At 46.0% G+C, this 15,070-nt stretch overlaps 2 protein-coding genes across 3 annotated transcripts; both read left to right on the forward strand.

Annotated features, from left to right (window-relative positions):
• The first annotated feature begins 6,609 nt into the window (after positions 1-6,609).
• LOC142419042 (acidic mammalian chitinase-like) lies at positions 6,610-11,547 on the forward strand. 2 transcript variants are annotated; one of them, XM_075521634.1, is made up of 11 exons: positions 6,610-6,730; positions 7,319-7,348; positions 8,175-8,376; positions 8,753-8,809; positions 8,914-9,079; positions 9,189-9,313; positions 9,784-9,907; positions 10,033-10,218; positions 10,370-10,489; positions 10,589-10,730; positions 11,089-11,547. In XM_075521634.1, exons 1-11 carry the CDS (start codon positions 6,649-6,651, stop codon positions 11,346-11,348), a joined length of 1,494 nt encoding a protein of 497 aa, XP_075377749.1. In that variant the 5' UTR covers positions 6,610-6,648; the 3' UTR covers positions 11,349-11,547. The 2 variants fall into 2 exon arrangements, with proteins under 2 accessions (XP_075377749.1, XP_075377748.1); XM_075521633.1 differs by lacking the exons at positions 6,610-6,730; positions 7,319-7,348 and having other exon boundaries at positions 8,205-8,376; positions 8,942-9,079.
• A 373-nt stretch (positions 11,548-11,920) lies between these two features.
• Positions 11,921-14,484, forward strand: CIMAP3 (ciliary microtubule associated protein 3). The gene is made up of 6 exons (XM_075521884.1): positions 11,921-11,945; positions 12,285-12,427; positions 12,751-12,849; positions 13,408-13,541; positions 13,815-13,941; positions 14,353-14,484. Exons 1-6 carry the CDS (start codon positions 11,921-11,923, stop codon positions 14,419-14,421), a joined length of 597 nt encoding a protein of 198 aa, XP_075377999.1. The 3' UTR covers positions 14,422-14,484.
• The last annotated feature ends 586 nt before the right edge of the window (positions 14,485-15,070 follow it).

A 15,070-nucleotide genomic window follows, 5' to 3' on the forward strand; every position in this document is an offset into this window, starting at 1 on the left:
CTTTAATAAATCCAATTTTTAAAAGATCAGACTATAAAAAATTTGCATGTGACATGATACATAAAAATAGAGAAAGAAAAATCCAGAGCAGCTGAAACAAAGCATTCTTCATGTGATATTTCCTTAGCTAAAATAACACCCATGTGCATGTTAATTCATGCATATATAACCTTTTTGCAGTATGCTTTGCCCACCTGCACACACCTGCATTTGGGCATGGATAGTTATGTGCAAGTGAGCGATTTGTGAATCTGTATCCTACACACACATGCCCCCTTTCGAAGGCCTGTTCTCACTTGCTGACAGACCAGGAAATAATTCTTGGGACTATCACTTGGATACAAGGATAGGTGGAAGGATCTGCAGCCCATTCCTAGGCACAGAGAGCACCCTGTTCACTGGGGTTCAGCACCACAGAGAGCTGGTGAATGCATTGCCTCAGTCCCGATCACCAGGGAATGTTAGTAGGATGCCTGCAGTGCAGAGTCAAGGTGATGCCTGCAGTGCAGAGTCAAGGTTTATTTGAGGAACAGGATGGTCAGAAATTAAGTTTGAATGTTTCACATCAGAGAAGCTTGAGATTTGTTTACAGCGCTTAATTATAGCAGTTTAGTGCCAACTGAGAATAAGGAAAGATGAAAGATGTGCTGTAAGGGAAGAATATGCAATGGGCAATTGCAGTATTGCATCAAATTCCTCATGAAAAGATCTCTTCTAAGTCCTTATAAAATATACCTGGGGACAAAAGGTGAATAAACGATGACAGTCTGTAGAAGTAGCTGGGGAAATGGCTGCAGCATTTTGTAATCAGAGTGAGTCAGAGATGGTATTTCTGGGAATGTACATACAGAAGGCAAGAATTTCCCCCGGGAGGCAGTGAATGGTTGGTATCTGAAAATCAGCAGTTCTTTAGTTCCACTCAGTGAGCTGTGGAGAGAAGGGAAATCAAATGCCAGAGGAAGATGGCGTGAAGCAGAACAGATCCAGCCTTTGTAACAAGGAGTTAGTACTGGGGAAAACAGGCTTAAAAATAGAGACCTTTAAACAAATGAACTGGTGTCGTAAGAATCAAAGAGATATGAGTCTCTTCTGGCTGGCCTATATAGGCAAAGTGCCCTGAATGCCTGTCTGCATGAAGTCCCCGCCCAAGACCTACATGGTGTGATTATCTTTCGGAGGAGGGAACCTTAGGAGCTTTAAAGCTTCTAATTTCTTGCTGTGAATCTGAACAAGAACAGATGGCAGACATTTCCTGAGCATTGTGTGCTCCTGGATAGACCATGTTTCACTGCAGGTAGCGGTGCTGGCTCTTCAGCCTGGGCTTCCCACAGGATGGTTCTCATGGCAGCAGCAACATGAGTCTTTCAGCTATACCAAATGATCTGTTTAGAAGAACAGAAAGGGATTTGGACCAGGACAGCTCCCAAATCACTCTCAAAGCTCTCAGTCAGGCAGCTGAGCAGATGCCAGACCCATAGGCATTCCAGCTATCTCCTCTTTGCACAGATACTATTACACCAGCCACCATCAGCTCTGTGTGCTGCACAGTGAAGGACATGTCCAAGGGTTACGTGACTTGGAGGTAGGAGAGATCCTTTTTCAGGACTTCATTTACAGGCATCGGATTATAGTGGCAGTAACTTAAGCAAGTGTATACATACCCAACTGGATGTGGAGCCAGATGTTTACACGTTTGGCCACTGACACTGTGGCCATATTTTCTTAATTCTCTGTCAGACTCCTGAAGAGAGTGGGACGGTTTTCCAAGAAGATCAGCAGCCCCCAAATAGAGCTCAGCTATTAAAGGCTGTTAAGGCATTGAGAGACCAGCAATACCACCAAAGTTCTTGATAGGAGACCCAGATAGGTCTCTTTAAACATGCTCCATGCATCTCTCATTGAGTTTCAGCTTGCAGAGTCTGTTCCTTCCCCTGCCTCCAGCTCAACTCCAACCTCAGGTTATGCAGAACATTAAAGCTGAGATAAAGATGTTCCCAGTCATTCCCTTAGGTCCAGGATGACCAGACTCCTGATACCTTTCACCCTGCTTTTGGAAGGAAGAAACTCCACCATTCCTCTCTCTAAAACAGAAACCAAAGGAAGAGGAGGAGAACAGGTTCTCTCCTAACGCCTCGCAGACTGGGCATTGGAAGCAACACAACTCAAAGTAGTAGTCAGCGATTCGTTGATATTCCTCCCTTAGATTTTAAGCCAAGTCAAGCAGGGAAACTTTTGCCAAGATGGCAAGGTAAAAGCTAAGAAATAAAACCACCATTCAGTCAAGCTGCCCTGATCATGGCACAAAAACTCTCTCACTTTTAGCAAAGTGAAAATAAAGGGTTACTTCTTGCTGCAGGCATTTATGTACAAAGGGGTTGTTGATTTTGTTCTGCTTGCTTTTTGCTGCTCCCAAAGGTTTGATATTTGACACAGCACAGTTTAGGCAGGGCCGTGGTATAGGCCATTGACATGTGCTGGCATCAGAAGTACATTCTCTTTTACAGGCCCTGGAGCATGAGCTGAACTCCAAAAGGATCAAGCATTGGGTAGGAGTCTGAAGCTGCTCACTATGTCCAGGAAGGAGATGGCTGCATTTAGAGGTAGTTTGCCAGGAAGGAGTAGATAAGATTGCTCTGATCTTCATTATAGGATGCTTATCAAGTATATAGAGCTTTGAGCAAAACCAGGCAGTTGTTAGGAGAACCTGCTGAACTGCTGTCAGGATGTAAGATTTATCATTGGATTGACTAATCTCGTGTGACTGCTTTGTCTCATGTTTTGCCAGTGTGAAAAGCAGGGTTTGCTCCACAGCAAAAAAGTGCCCAATAGAAAGGAAAGGTTTGGGAACCGTAAACACATCAGAGATGGTTCAAAATCTCCCTTTCCTAGCAGATTAATAAGGGACATATGTCAAGGCCACACACAATTTAGGCCTGCTTCACCCCAAGCCACTTGAATAAAACTAGGCATATTAAAAAGACTGCACACACATAACATGGACCCAGGGAAATTAAGTTTCTATCTTTAAACTGACTACTCAAGCCCATTTCCCCCTGCAATAAATACTTACCATGCTGGTAAGGAAAGGCGGACGAGACAGAAAGTGAGCCCAAATTCTTTGTTAGACATATAAGCAGGTGACTTAAACATTTGAGGTAGCCAAAAAACATAGATTTATCAGTACTTTGCCAAGGCATTGGGATGCTCTTCTATAGGGGATGCGATTCCTGGGCATATCAACAAAATGACTAATGTCTTAATAGGCATCCTCACATGTGGCAAGGTTAGGCTAGTTTTTGGACAGATGCGTTTAATAGCTTCTCTTTCACTCCAAGATAGTCATGTCTTATGTAGGTTATACAGCTCTGGAGAAATGAACTGAACAAAGTTTAGCCTTTATCCTGGTTATTTTTCTATAGCAAGAATGAAGCACTCCATTTCTATTTGAAAGTGAAAAAAATACCTTGTTAATCTCAGATCTGTATTTGTGATTAAACAAAGAGGAGCAGCAACTAAGCTTTCTGGCCTGCAACCACATTTCTTCTTGAAATGTTATCAGAAGACTGCTAGAACAGCACTCCAACTACACGGTTGGCAAAAGCAAGCAACATTGACACCTACTGTTGGATATTTTAATTGCTGATAGTACCCAGGCACTGACTACAAGATTCTTGTAAAGCAGGAGGAAGATGCTCTCCTTAGTTAAAATTACATGCTAATACTTTTATTTTGCTTTCATTTTGCCTCCTGCAGTGCTTTCAAGGTGCACTTAATTGCAGATCGAGAAGCTGCATGTGCAGGGAAACTTCTTCCTTTAACTCAATTTCTTCTTTCGTTTAATTCATGGAATTAGATTATTCTTTGGGAGTGAGAGGTTTTTATGAGGCCAGCTGATAAAAATGAAAGAGCTGAAAACTAATGCTGCTAGTATCAGACAAGGCTGTACTGTATGCTAAGTGAGAGAGCATGCTGATTTCTGAGGAAATTCAACCCTTCTAGCTCATAAGGAAATGAGGCTCCCATACAGGCCTTTTGGAGCATATCAGAAAGCACTACCCAGCCAAGTATAGAGCATGGGTTTGAAAGAAAGAGTTTATCACATTTTACCATAGTTCCAGGTCATATTTAACACCCTTCAAGTGCTTCAGACTAAAAACTCAATCATCATGATTTCCTTCATGCACAGCTGGTTTTTTTCCAGCCCATTAAAGAGAATTTAAGCATAGGATGAAATAACTCTCCCCAAGAGGCAAAGGAAAAATTTAGCAAGCTGGCAGAAAGAGCTTACCTCTATGTCTTCCCTCCAAACATTACCCTTTTCTTCCTCAGAAACTTTCCAACCAAACTAGCTTCAATGGACTTTCCACAATTCTGAATAGCTTCCTATTGTTCCTATTAACAATTTGTGAAAAGAGATGAGAGGAAAAGGCTCCAGAGCTGGAAATGTAACCACCATTAAAGAGAAAAAAGTCTGACAACATAGAATACAGCAATGCCCATACTTGCTCCTATGGTAATCTATATTACTCCAAGAAATATTGCTTCTCCCTGCCACTCCCAACATAGGCTGTATGTATATATGTATATGCAGACATATCTGGGGTATAATCCCATGGGAAAATTCCCAAGGAATTTCCAGGAACACCACTCCACACTAAGGAGGACCATTCTGGCAAGATAATGTCTCCATGGCAGTAGTAAATTGTCTGCCTGCAGTGAGGAACATCAGATCAGCAGTCCAAAACAGGCATAGCTCTCCCCAGGTTTTTATGGGCAAAATCACATAGCTCCTCACATCCAAAAAATAAACCCAGAATGCATTTATGCAAGATGCTCAACAGCATCGTTGCATTGCCAATGTGATGGAAAGCAGCCTTGCTTCACTTGGAAATCCAAAGCCGGATCTTTCATATACCTTGCCAAGGACCATCTACCTAATATATGTCTCTGCATTGCTAACATGAACCTTGGCTATCGTAACGCTGCCATCAGCCCAAATGCCTGTATCGGCTGTCAGCTCTGATCTCCCTGTACCAGGAGACTGATACCCATACCTCTGCATCCAGATAAGGGTAGGATAGGGCTTTCCAAAACACACGGTGCCATTGCATTGACCTTTACATTTCTCCCCAGTTTAGTTTTCCACAGTTTAGTTTTCCACAGACCTGCCTAATCTTCATAGTGAGGGCAGGGAGAACAAAACAACCACTCTAAAGCAATGGCTCCTGTACACTGAGGTTAGCAAGGCCAGGATAGCTAAGGTCTTTGGGGAAAACAGCAGTTTTTAGAGAGTTTGCTGAGAGCCAGTTGTCAGACACGTCTCGCAGGAGATGGGTGCAAGGCTGTGCAAGCACCATGCCTGACTCTGACAAACCTCCTTCATCATCCACCATGTTTCATCCACTCCATACACAAAATCTAGAAGTCTAATGAACTTTAACAGCAGGTCAGTGGCTTCAGTGCCAGCATGTGATATGGGCAACTTTGAGGGCTTTTCCAGGCTCCCATTCAACAAAGTCTGGGTGACCTACTGGAAATTCACCTTCACATGATTATAACAGGAATTAAGCAACATCTCAGTGCAGAGAAACTGGCCATGTGCATGCTGTGTCTTACTCTACCATTTGCACAAGCCCTGGCAGTGCCTAGTGTGCAGACAGAATCTTCTGAGTTAAAAATGTGATTTTCAGCACCTCTAACTGCTTCTTAAAAAATCCTCTTCAGGTATGCTTAGAAGAAAGACATTGCATCCTGAAAGTAACAAAGCAAGACATTTAAGCTAAAACAGGTAAAATGGTTTTTAAAAAAAGCCTTTCACAACAACAACTGCTGACAAGCTCATACAGAATAAATAAAATTCAGGTAATTTCGCCCTATGGAGCTTCACAGAAAGCTAAGGCAAGACATGAACGCTTGGCAACACAGAGGTCTCTCAGTTCAGGAAAGAGCTGACGAAGAGGAGGGAATAAGTGTGGAAGGAAACGCAACCTGCATGATGCTCTGTCCCTGGGGTCTCTCTCATTGAGCTTGACCTCCAAAAAATAGTGCTTCTGAAGAAAATTATCTTGGCAAGTAGGAGCACGACTTGGCAGAAGCTGTCTTGGTTTTCCTTTACTGACAGGACACCAGGAAACTCTCTCCACTTCCCTGAAGTGACAACACCTCAGGTGGTGTGGGCAAGAGACAGCTCAGATCACAAAGCCCCCTGGCTCCTGACAGTTTGCCTACAGCAAGTGAGCCCAGGTCCTGTGTCCTCTGAAAAGCCCATTGCTGTGAGCCTAAGCCCTACTCAGTCCTGGCCCAGCCAGGGAGACAAAACCCTTGTAAACCACCTTTGGTTTGGCAGTGCCTACCACCTGCGGGCAGACACAAAGACAGAGCAAGGTGAACGCTTCAGCCATCTATCACCGCATAATCACCAGTGTTGACACAAAGTCTGTCACTGTGAACAAAATTTCTAAGAAGAAAAGCCATCTAATCTTGTTCTTCAACTACTCTCGCAGCACCACAGCATGGCACAGCCTGATAATACTGGTATCTCCAGCTGGAGTGTTAAGGCCCATTGTACTGGTATCATTTTTTGTGATACTGATCCTTACCAAGCTTCATAATATTTGTGCATCTTTGTTGATACAAGACTTGCATGAAATGAGAGAAGCGTATATAAGCAAGAAACAGGCTGCATGCAGTTACTTCAACACAAAGATGGCCAAGCTCATTTTGCTTACTGGTAAGTCCTGCTTTATAACTTCATCTCCTGCCTTTATGATGAGTATTTGTGGGTGTTTTGCTATATTGGGTGGTTATACAAGAGGTTTTTTGGAGTTAAAGATGTTTCACTCTCCTGTCAAAAGAAAAGATATAGCAATTACTTTCAGGAGGCATAGTTATATTTTTCAATACTACTCATGTGGGTATTTCATGCTTTAAAAACTGATAGAATTTGTTGCTAATTGAAATTGAAAAGTGCTTTGTGAACACAAAACCTACCAAAAAATCAGAATGCTGCGTTGTGAATTCAATTTCTTTTGTATGTTTCTGCATGAAATCATTCCACAAATTGTACCCGCTTCCATATGAACACTCAACTGACCTATGCTTGAGAAAGCAGATTCTTGTGTGTTTTTTCAACAAAATGCAACAATCTCAAGCAAGTTCAGATTAGGCTTTTGACAAAACATGACTCTTTGTCTCAGTCTCTGCTCTCCCAGCATTAACAGTGACCTGGGGTACAGGTTATATTGGGTTCAGTCCAGTCCTGCACGAGAGCCTTGTATTGCTCAGCTCAAAGATTAATCGCGCACTTTTTTCTTTAAAGGTCTGGTCCTCCTGGTGAACGCCCAGATAGGTATGTGCTTTCTACCCCAAAACCAACTCTACCAAAACCTTCTCAGTTTTGGCACGTGCAGGCAACTGGAACAGACTTAGTAGCTAATTCTTTTATTAGCCATGGGGGAGGAAGGAGAGGCAAGCAAGCACACAGCGATGGTGTCTCTGCAGACAAAAGCTTGATGAAGCATGGCATGCTCAATCTAAAGTGCAAATATGTTGCTTTCTTTCATGCAAGCTTCCTCATAGCAGCTCCTTCCTGCTCAGTTTGAATGAAGCATGAGCGCAGCCACTAGGGTGGTCTTTGCAGACGCTTTCACGAGCAGGTCAAACAGGCAGCACAGCAAACAGGCAAAGAGCCTTCCACATTCCAGGCACTTCACCAGAGATCCCTTCTGCCTCTGTTCTTCCTTACATGGCAGCAAAGGAGAAAGATTCAGCTTGGGGAAGAGACCCAGCACTCAGAACCACCCTGATGCATGAGTTTAAGGGTGTAAGAGGATCCTAGACCGATGCATCTACTGAAACAAAGTAGGAAGGACAGAAATCCATTATTATCCTTGGAGAGCCAGTTCCCAGAGGGATAACCAACCCTACTTCACTTCCTCTGAGCTCCTTACCCTGCAAGGAAACATTGTCCAGTCATTTCTGATTAGATGCGCTTTATGTAGTTATTTACGCCTAAGTGCAGCCCAGGGCACTGTTCCCTTTCCTGTGTGACTTGAAGGATGGTTATAGGAAGTAACATGGCCTCATGCAGCTAGGTACCTGGTCCTTCTGCATTTCAGAGACCTGTCCTCTCTGCTCTTTTCTCTCCCGACTGCATCTCCTCTGTTTCTCTGCAGGCACTGCCTATGTGCTGTCATGTTACTTCACCAACTGGGCCCAATATAGGCCTGGCCTTGGAAAATTCATGCCTGACAACATCGACCCATGCCTGTGCGACCATCTGATCTACGCCTTTGCTGGGATGTCCAACAATGAGATCACAACTTACGAATGGAACGACGAGACCCTTTACAAATCCTTCAACGGCTTGAAGAACCAGTACGTAGCGAGAGCAAAGGACATCACTTGTTCTCCCTCTCAGATCCTGCCCCATTAGTCAGCATCTGTTCTCTGCACAATGGCAGCACAATCCACGGTCGAGGGATGCCAAGGAGAAGAGGCAGATAGTGACGGGGATGGAAAGAGAGGGCAGGGCAGGCTGTCCTTTGAGGATGGTGACAGCAATTCAGTGCACTGCTGACTTGCTCTTCAGGTTTCACACCAAGAGATCATGGCCTACAAAGGCAGCTACACCAGACACCTTCAAGAAAAGCAAGAGCACTGTGCTTTATGTTGGTCTGTTGTGTAATGTTAGAAATTGGTAAGACTAAACCATTCCTTGTAGTGAAATATGTTCCTGTTCTGCCCTCTGCAGGAACAGAAATCTGAAGACTCTTCTGGCGATTGGAGGATGGAATTTTGGGACAGCCAAGTAAGTTCAAACAATCTCCTTCCCATAACAGCACCCTGGCAAGGGAGGGAGGGGGGGAAGAGCCACCAAGCAAACACCAATGCTGTCCTGCTTTGCTTCCTTTGGTTTTCGACAATGGTTTCCACTCCTGAGAATCGCCAGACCTTCATCAATTCCGTCATCAAATTCCTGCGCCAGTATCAATTTGATGGGCTGGACATTGACTGGGAATACCCTGGGTCCAGAGGCAGCCCAGCCCAGGACAAGACTCTCTTTACCGTCCTGGTTAAGGTAGGCTGAAACAAAAGGTTTTGGTCAAGCTCTCTACTCTGCACAGCTCTGGCTGTGAAGCCTCAGCCCAGAGAGTCCACAGTGAGAGCTGTTTCTTGGCATCCCTCAGGAAATGCTGGCAGCCTTTGAGCAGGAAGCCCAACAGGTCAACAAGCCCCGTCTCATGGTCACCGCAGCTGTTGCTGCAGGACTTGCCACCATTCAGGCTGGCTACCAGATTCCTGAGCTTGGAAAGTGAGTAGCAAACCCTCAAGTATTGTTTCTGTGACTTAAGTGGTCTTCCTTCAAGTGCTTAAGGGAAACCCTGCCATTATCTGGCAGAAACCAACCTCATTGCCTGTGGGGTCCCTACTCTTTTGCGTAAGGCAAGAATGCTATGAGTGGTGCTTGTTTGGTGGGAACGGGGACACCTCAGAAAGCGAAGTGTAACAACAGGCTGCTCAAAGTCATAGGGGAACATCTCTCGGTTCCAAGAATACCAGTGCAATTCCTACTCTGCCTCGACCTCTGCCTCCCTCTGCTGGAGGAGAGAATTGGCTCCAACACTTACAAGGCCAGCTCAAAACAAGCCTTGAAGAACCCAGATCTGCGGAAAGTGGGGACGTGACCAGGGATGTGGTGGGGTAAACGGCCAGCACTAAAGGAAAATCAGGTCTAGGTGACTGAGCAGGCCAGGAGATGGACGCAAGCAATGTTCTCCACAGGTACTTAGACTACATCCATGTGATGACTTACGACTTCCACAGCTCCTGGGATGGATGCACTGGGGAGAACAGCCCTCTGTACAGAGGCCCAGCTGACACTGGTGACCTCATCTACTTCAATGTCGTAAGCATATTTTCTGAGACTGTGTTACAGATGATTATCATGACACCAGTGATCAGAAGTTTAAGGAGTCATCCTCCTGCCTACAGATCCTGGCACAGACTTTAACTGTGGTGGTTTTTTTACAGGATTACGCTATGAACTATTGGAAGAGCAATGGTGCCCCAGCTGAGAAGCTCCTTGTTGGATTCCCAACCTACGGGCATGACTTCAACCTCCAAAACCCATCTGACACTGCTGTTGGGGCACCAACATCAGGACCTGGACCAGCTGGACCTTATACAAAGCAGGCTGGATTCTTGGCTTACTACGAGGTATATGTGCTCCTACGTACACAGGCCACCAAGAACACACGCTTCAAACTACCCAGCAAGGAATTTTTAATCCATTGACCCACGGAATATGCCAACTGCCCTTTTTTGTAGGACACTTGCTAACTTCTCCCTCTCTCCCCTTTTTTCCTAGATCTGCACGTTCCTGGGCTCTGGAGCCACCCAGGCTTGGGATACTCCCCAGGATGTGCCCTACGCTTACAAAGGCAACGAATGGGTTGGCTATGACAATATCAAGAGCTTCAACATCAAGGTACGGCGGGATGTGTGGCTGTGCTAATAATAAGGCAGGAGGCCTTCTGCAGTAGCAGGTCCCCAGACTAATTGGGATTTCTCCCCTGTCACTAAACAGGTTAACTGGCTGAAGGAGAACAATTTTGGAGGTGCTATGGTTTGGGCCCTTGATATGGATGACTTCACTGGCACTTTCTGCAAGGAAGGCAAATATCCCCTGATCACCACCCTGAAGAACGGTCTTGGTCTGCAAAACAGTGGTGAGTAGCTTGAGTAGCGTGCACTTATTGAAGCTGACTCCCTAGCTTGCTGCTGATGCAGGGCTTCAGAGACCCATGAACCTTTATCTCTGGAGCGTTGGTGGATAAAGACTTTCTGTGGAAGCCACAACTAGAGATTGCCTTGGGAAGATCCCTTCACTCTACATCCACTGGGATAAAAGAGGGAGATTGTAACTTGGACCTGGGTCCAGATGTTTCAAAGGCCTGGTGTGAGCCAGGCCAGACTTTGGGGGAACACACTTTAATAGCTGACCCCACCACTAAAGGGCCTATGGAGGGAGGGGAGGGCTGAGAGACTGTCAACACAAAAATAAACCTTTTCCTGCTTTTATTTCAGACTGTGTGCCTCCGGCTCAGCACAACGCTCCAATCACTGAAGCTCCTAACCAAGGAAGTGGAAGTGGGAGTGGGGGCTCAGGTAGCAATACTGGTGGCTCTGGTGGGAGCGGTTTCTGTGCTGGCAAGGCCAACGGCATCTATGCAGATCCAACCAACAAGGATGCCTTCTACGACTGCATAGATGGCAAAACCATTGTGCAGAGCTGTGGTACTGGTCTCGTCTTTGATACCAGCTGCTCCTGCTGCAACTGGCCATGAAGATACCAATCCTATTACAGCAAACAGACCCCTCTGATCTAATTGCACAGAATAAGAATGATTAAATAAAGTGTTCTGCAAAAGCAACAATCCTCACTGTTTCAGCTCATCTCGCTCTTAATATTTTGATGCTTCCTGATTCTCTCATGATACTTACACTTGTGCTCAGGGAAGGGCCTGAATCCACAAGCTGGACTTAATTCCGCTATGGCATTTTCCAGGGGTTTCTTGCTGCCCTACCATGACAGCCAGGCACAGGGAAAAAGACAGAGCAGACAACGGGGCAGATCAGGCTGTGTCACAAGAGAGACCACAGAGAAGGGTCCTGACAGCACAACCTATAGGCTGCTTTCCCCAAGACCTCTCCCCTACTGACTTACAGTCTGAAAACAGCAGCTCCTCGGAGTAGGAGCCAGCAGAGTGCAATCCACAGGGACGTTATTAAGCCTCCTCTTTTCCCTGCAGCCTTCAGGCGCTGGCACCACCAGCATTCCCTCCAGCACTCCCTGCTCTGTGTCTATAGCAACTGGAGTACACACACGTCCTGACGTCTGGCAGGGCAGCAGGGCAGCATGGCAGCAGAGTGGGAACCGAGAGGTGAGCCATGTGAGGTGCATGCACCCGGGGGGGCTGAGGGCATGAGGAAGCTCCTTGGTGGCATCAGGCTTCCCCAGCAACCTTCCCCACAACAGGGCTGCTAGACTACTCTTTGCTCAGGCTGGGGAAGAAGAAGCCTTTGTGGCAGGAGGGAAGACTGGCATCCAAAGGGCAGACCCCTCACAAATAGCCAGGGTAAGGGGAAATTCCCATCTGGGAGATAAGGGGATGGTTGGCCTCAGGCAGAGAGCAGCAGACACTTAAGGAAAAAAAGCAGCAAGTGGTGACCTCCACATGGGTTTATCACATTGTTGGCATTTCCCTCTCCAGGTCTCACAGATGTGCAGAAGCGGATCTCATTTGGGTCATGTCAAGAGCGGAAAATGTTCCCTCTCCACCATGCCCCAGACAGGCTGGGAATCCAGCTGATAGCCATCAGGGGAAACCCTTCACTTGGGCCCGGCCGTTATCTGAGTCAAGAGGTAAGTTGTTCAGTTTTCGTGCTCAGAGCTTTTCCTTCACAGAAGACACACAGTACAGTAGCAATAGGACCACGGCCAGCCGGACACAGAGTCCCTCACACCTGCCCCAAAAACCCATTGTACAAGGTCTCCTAAAAAAGAAATTCCCCTCCCCTTCCAAACATACCAGTCCTCAAAGCTCTAGCTGCCCTAGCTTTCTACATTAGTGAGAAATGAGAGGAATTAATAGGAATAAAGCCTGCTGTTCACGTACTTCCACCCCTCCCCTGATGCAAATGGTGTCTTAAAAATGTTAGTAAGACACTTCTGCTTTTGAATCGCAGAGAAGCAGCCTCAGATATTCATTGGAAAACAAACCACTGAGCAAGAAAGGCTATGTGATAGGAGCAAGAACAGCCCAGCGTTTCATACCAGAGCCACAGGTAAGAAAAGCACACTTCAAAGCGGCAGAGATGCAGCTTTGCAAGAATTTGTAGGCTGTTCCCAACATAGACTATCAGTTTCAATCACATTTGCTGGGGCTGCCTCCAACTTAATTCCCACGGTAGCTACAGATCTCTGTACACATAGTCTAGTGGGAGGTGTTGAGCCTGGAGACTGATGACTGATCATAGGAGCTCTGGCAACATTGACACATGCATTTCTATATACACGTTCCTTTGTATTACATACACACACATGTAAATGTACATATTGAGGCAAAATCAGGGAGGGAGCTCAGCTATACTACCTGAACAAACACACTATGTTTTCTGGCCCAACTTCTCTAGAATAACAATATGTTAGGAGAGACATCACAGGACACACTGGGTAAGCAGTAGGGAGTGCACAATTGACTTGTTCTGATTTTTTTTACACTATCAGAGTAGCCACACATGCATTGAACAGCAGGTCTGTAAAGCCCAGCTGGCTGCTGATCAGAGCATGTAGGAATGGTTTGCAGAACAAAATCTTCCATATAGAAATTTTATCTCTTGCAGACTGTGACTCCTGGCCCAGCAACGTACCAGTCGTTCTGGAAGAAAGAGAGAAAATGCCAGCCTGCCTATGCTCCATTTTCCATTAAGACACCACGATTTCCAGATAAGCCTTCAGATAAAGAATTTTTCCCTGGGTAATGTAACTCATTTTTCTTACTTTTAATAATAAGCAGGAGTACTAGCAAAGAGAAATACTAAGACACAAATGGGAGATAGGTAACTGAGTTGCCAGTAATGCTTTTTTATCTTCAGAAAGCTCCCTTGCTTTAGTCTTTAACTTAGCATGATGACTAGAATACCACAACATGCATTTCTCCCATGGATCAAGGAAGAGCTGGTAAATTCCGGTATTACAAACATCATACACCAGCTCCAGAAATGAGGTATTTTGTACCTGTTTTCTTTAGACCTGGAACTTACAAAGCAGACAAGCAATTACACAAAAAAATCACTTGGCCGATGAAGTTTGGGTCTCCAGACTGGTCTTTAGTGCCGATGCCAGCAAAGAGGATGCTAAAAATGGAGGTACAGAAGGTAAGGACAAGGATAAGGGGATGTTATTCCTGGCTTAATGCTTCTGACAAAGGAAACTGCATGATTACTTCAATGCATTTGCACTATGTTTTGTCATCCTTTCCTCACTGGCCTGCTGGGTACGTGGCTCTACTAGCCTCTACTAGATACAAAGGGATTTTCTATCAGAAAATGCTGATTTGCAAAAATGGTTACAGTCCTTCAAGAAAAAATTCTATTAAGAAATTTGCTGTGGAAGTTTCCATCCACAAAGTGAGAGAACCAGAGCACAGCCTGTGTAGCTCTGCTTGAAAAGAAAACCTTTCTGATTTAAAACATCGGTTAAGGTTCTCAACACCATCTCACATCTTCCTGCGCTTTTCTGAAGCAATTGTCATGGCTAATATCTAACGGACAGTAGTTGTCTTTTAGCTGACCATAGACAGAGAATTCAGGAAACACCGGGACCGAGTGGCCTACCTGAGTTTATACTACAGCTGAGGAGCCAGGGCTGCTGCCACACGTCCTCCCCTTCCAGCGGGGCAGCTCAGGCCTTGCCTCCACTTCCACTCATGGAGACATTCATCTACACTACCCAGCCTCCCCAAATAAAACCATTTCAAAAAGAGGCATTTCTTGCCACTAGTTGTACTTACCTGGTATCATGCCAGGTGTCTACTGCCTCTGCGGGTGTTTGGGTGCTGCTGGGTCCCGCTCACAGCTGCTCACAGCTCCTCTCAGCCGTGCTTCCCTCGGCAACTTGGCCCAGGCAGGGCTGGCGGCCATTTTCTCTGGGTCGCCATGGAAACACCTCACCTCACCGCCCTCCCTGACATGGCTTCCTTCGCCACAGGTGGCTTTTCCCCCCAAAACGCAGCCCTCTCTGGCACCAGAGAGGAGCCAAATTAACGCAGGCAGAGGGCAGCTTGGCTGCTGCCCCATCTCCTCAGCACTGGGAGCGGATGCCATCATCTTCTCCTCAGCCACCACCTGCCTTCCCTGGCCTCCACACTACCATCTCATCTCCACAGATGCTCCAGGCTGGGCACAGGGGTCCACCCACAGCCTGAGGAGAGCTGAGAAACATGGGGGTGTATGTGGCACAGCCACTGGTACTGCGCTGCCCTCAGGTATGTTCAGAGAGAGTCTA

This window comes from Mycteria americana, chromosome 20 (assembly GCF_035582795.1).
Source record: "Mycteria americana isolate JAX WOST 10 ecotype Jacksonville Zoo and Gardens chromosome 20, USCA_MyAme_1.0, whole genome shotgun sequence".
Taxonomy (NCBI): domain Eukaryota; kingdom Metazoa; phylum Chordata; class Aves; order Ciconiiformes; family Ciconiidae; genus Mycteria; species Mycteria americana.

Bases quoted from the DNA above. Each gene is read 5' to 3' on its own strand.
- LOC142419042 (XM_075521634.1), top strand. From the start codon at position 6,649: ATGAGAGAAGCGTATATAAGCAAGAAACAGGCTGCATGCAGTTACTTC. The intron at 8,377-8,752 runs GTACGTAGCGAG...TGCCCTCTGCAG, and splicing joins TTCAACGGCTTGAAGAACCA to GAACAGAAATCTGAAGACTC. The intron at 10,731-11,088 runs GTGAGTAGCTTG...CTTTTATTTCAG, and splicing joins TCTTGGTCTGCAAAACAGTG to ACTGTGTGCCTCCGGCTCAG.
- CIMAP3 (XM_075521884.1), top strand. From the start codon at position 11,921: ATGGCAGCAGAGTGGGAACCGAGAG. The intron at 11,946-12,284 runs GTGAGCCATGTG...CAGGTCTCACAG, and splicing joins AGCAGAGTGGGAACCGAGAG to ATGTGCAGAAGCGGATCTCA. The intron at 13,942-14,352 runs GTAAGGACAAGG...GTTGTCTTTTAG, and splicing joins TAAAAATGGAGGTACAGAAG to CTGACCATAGACAGAGAATT.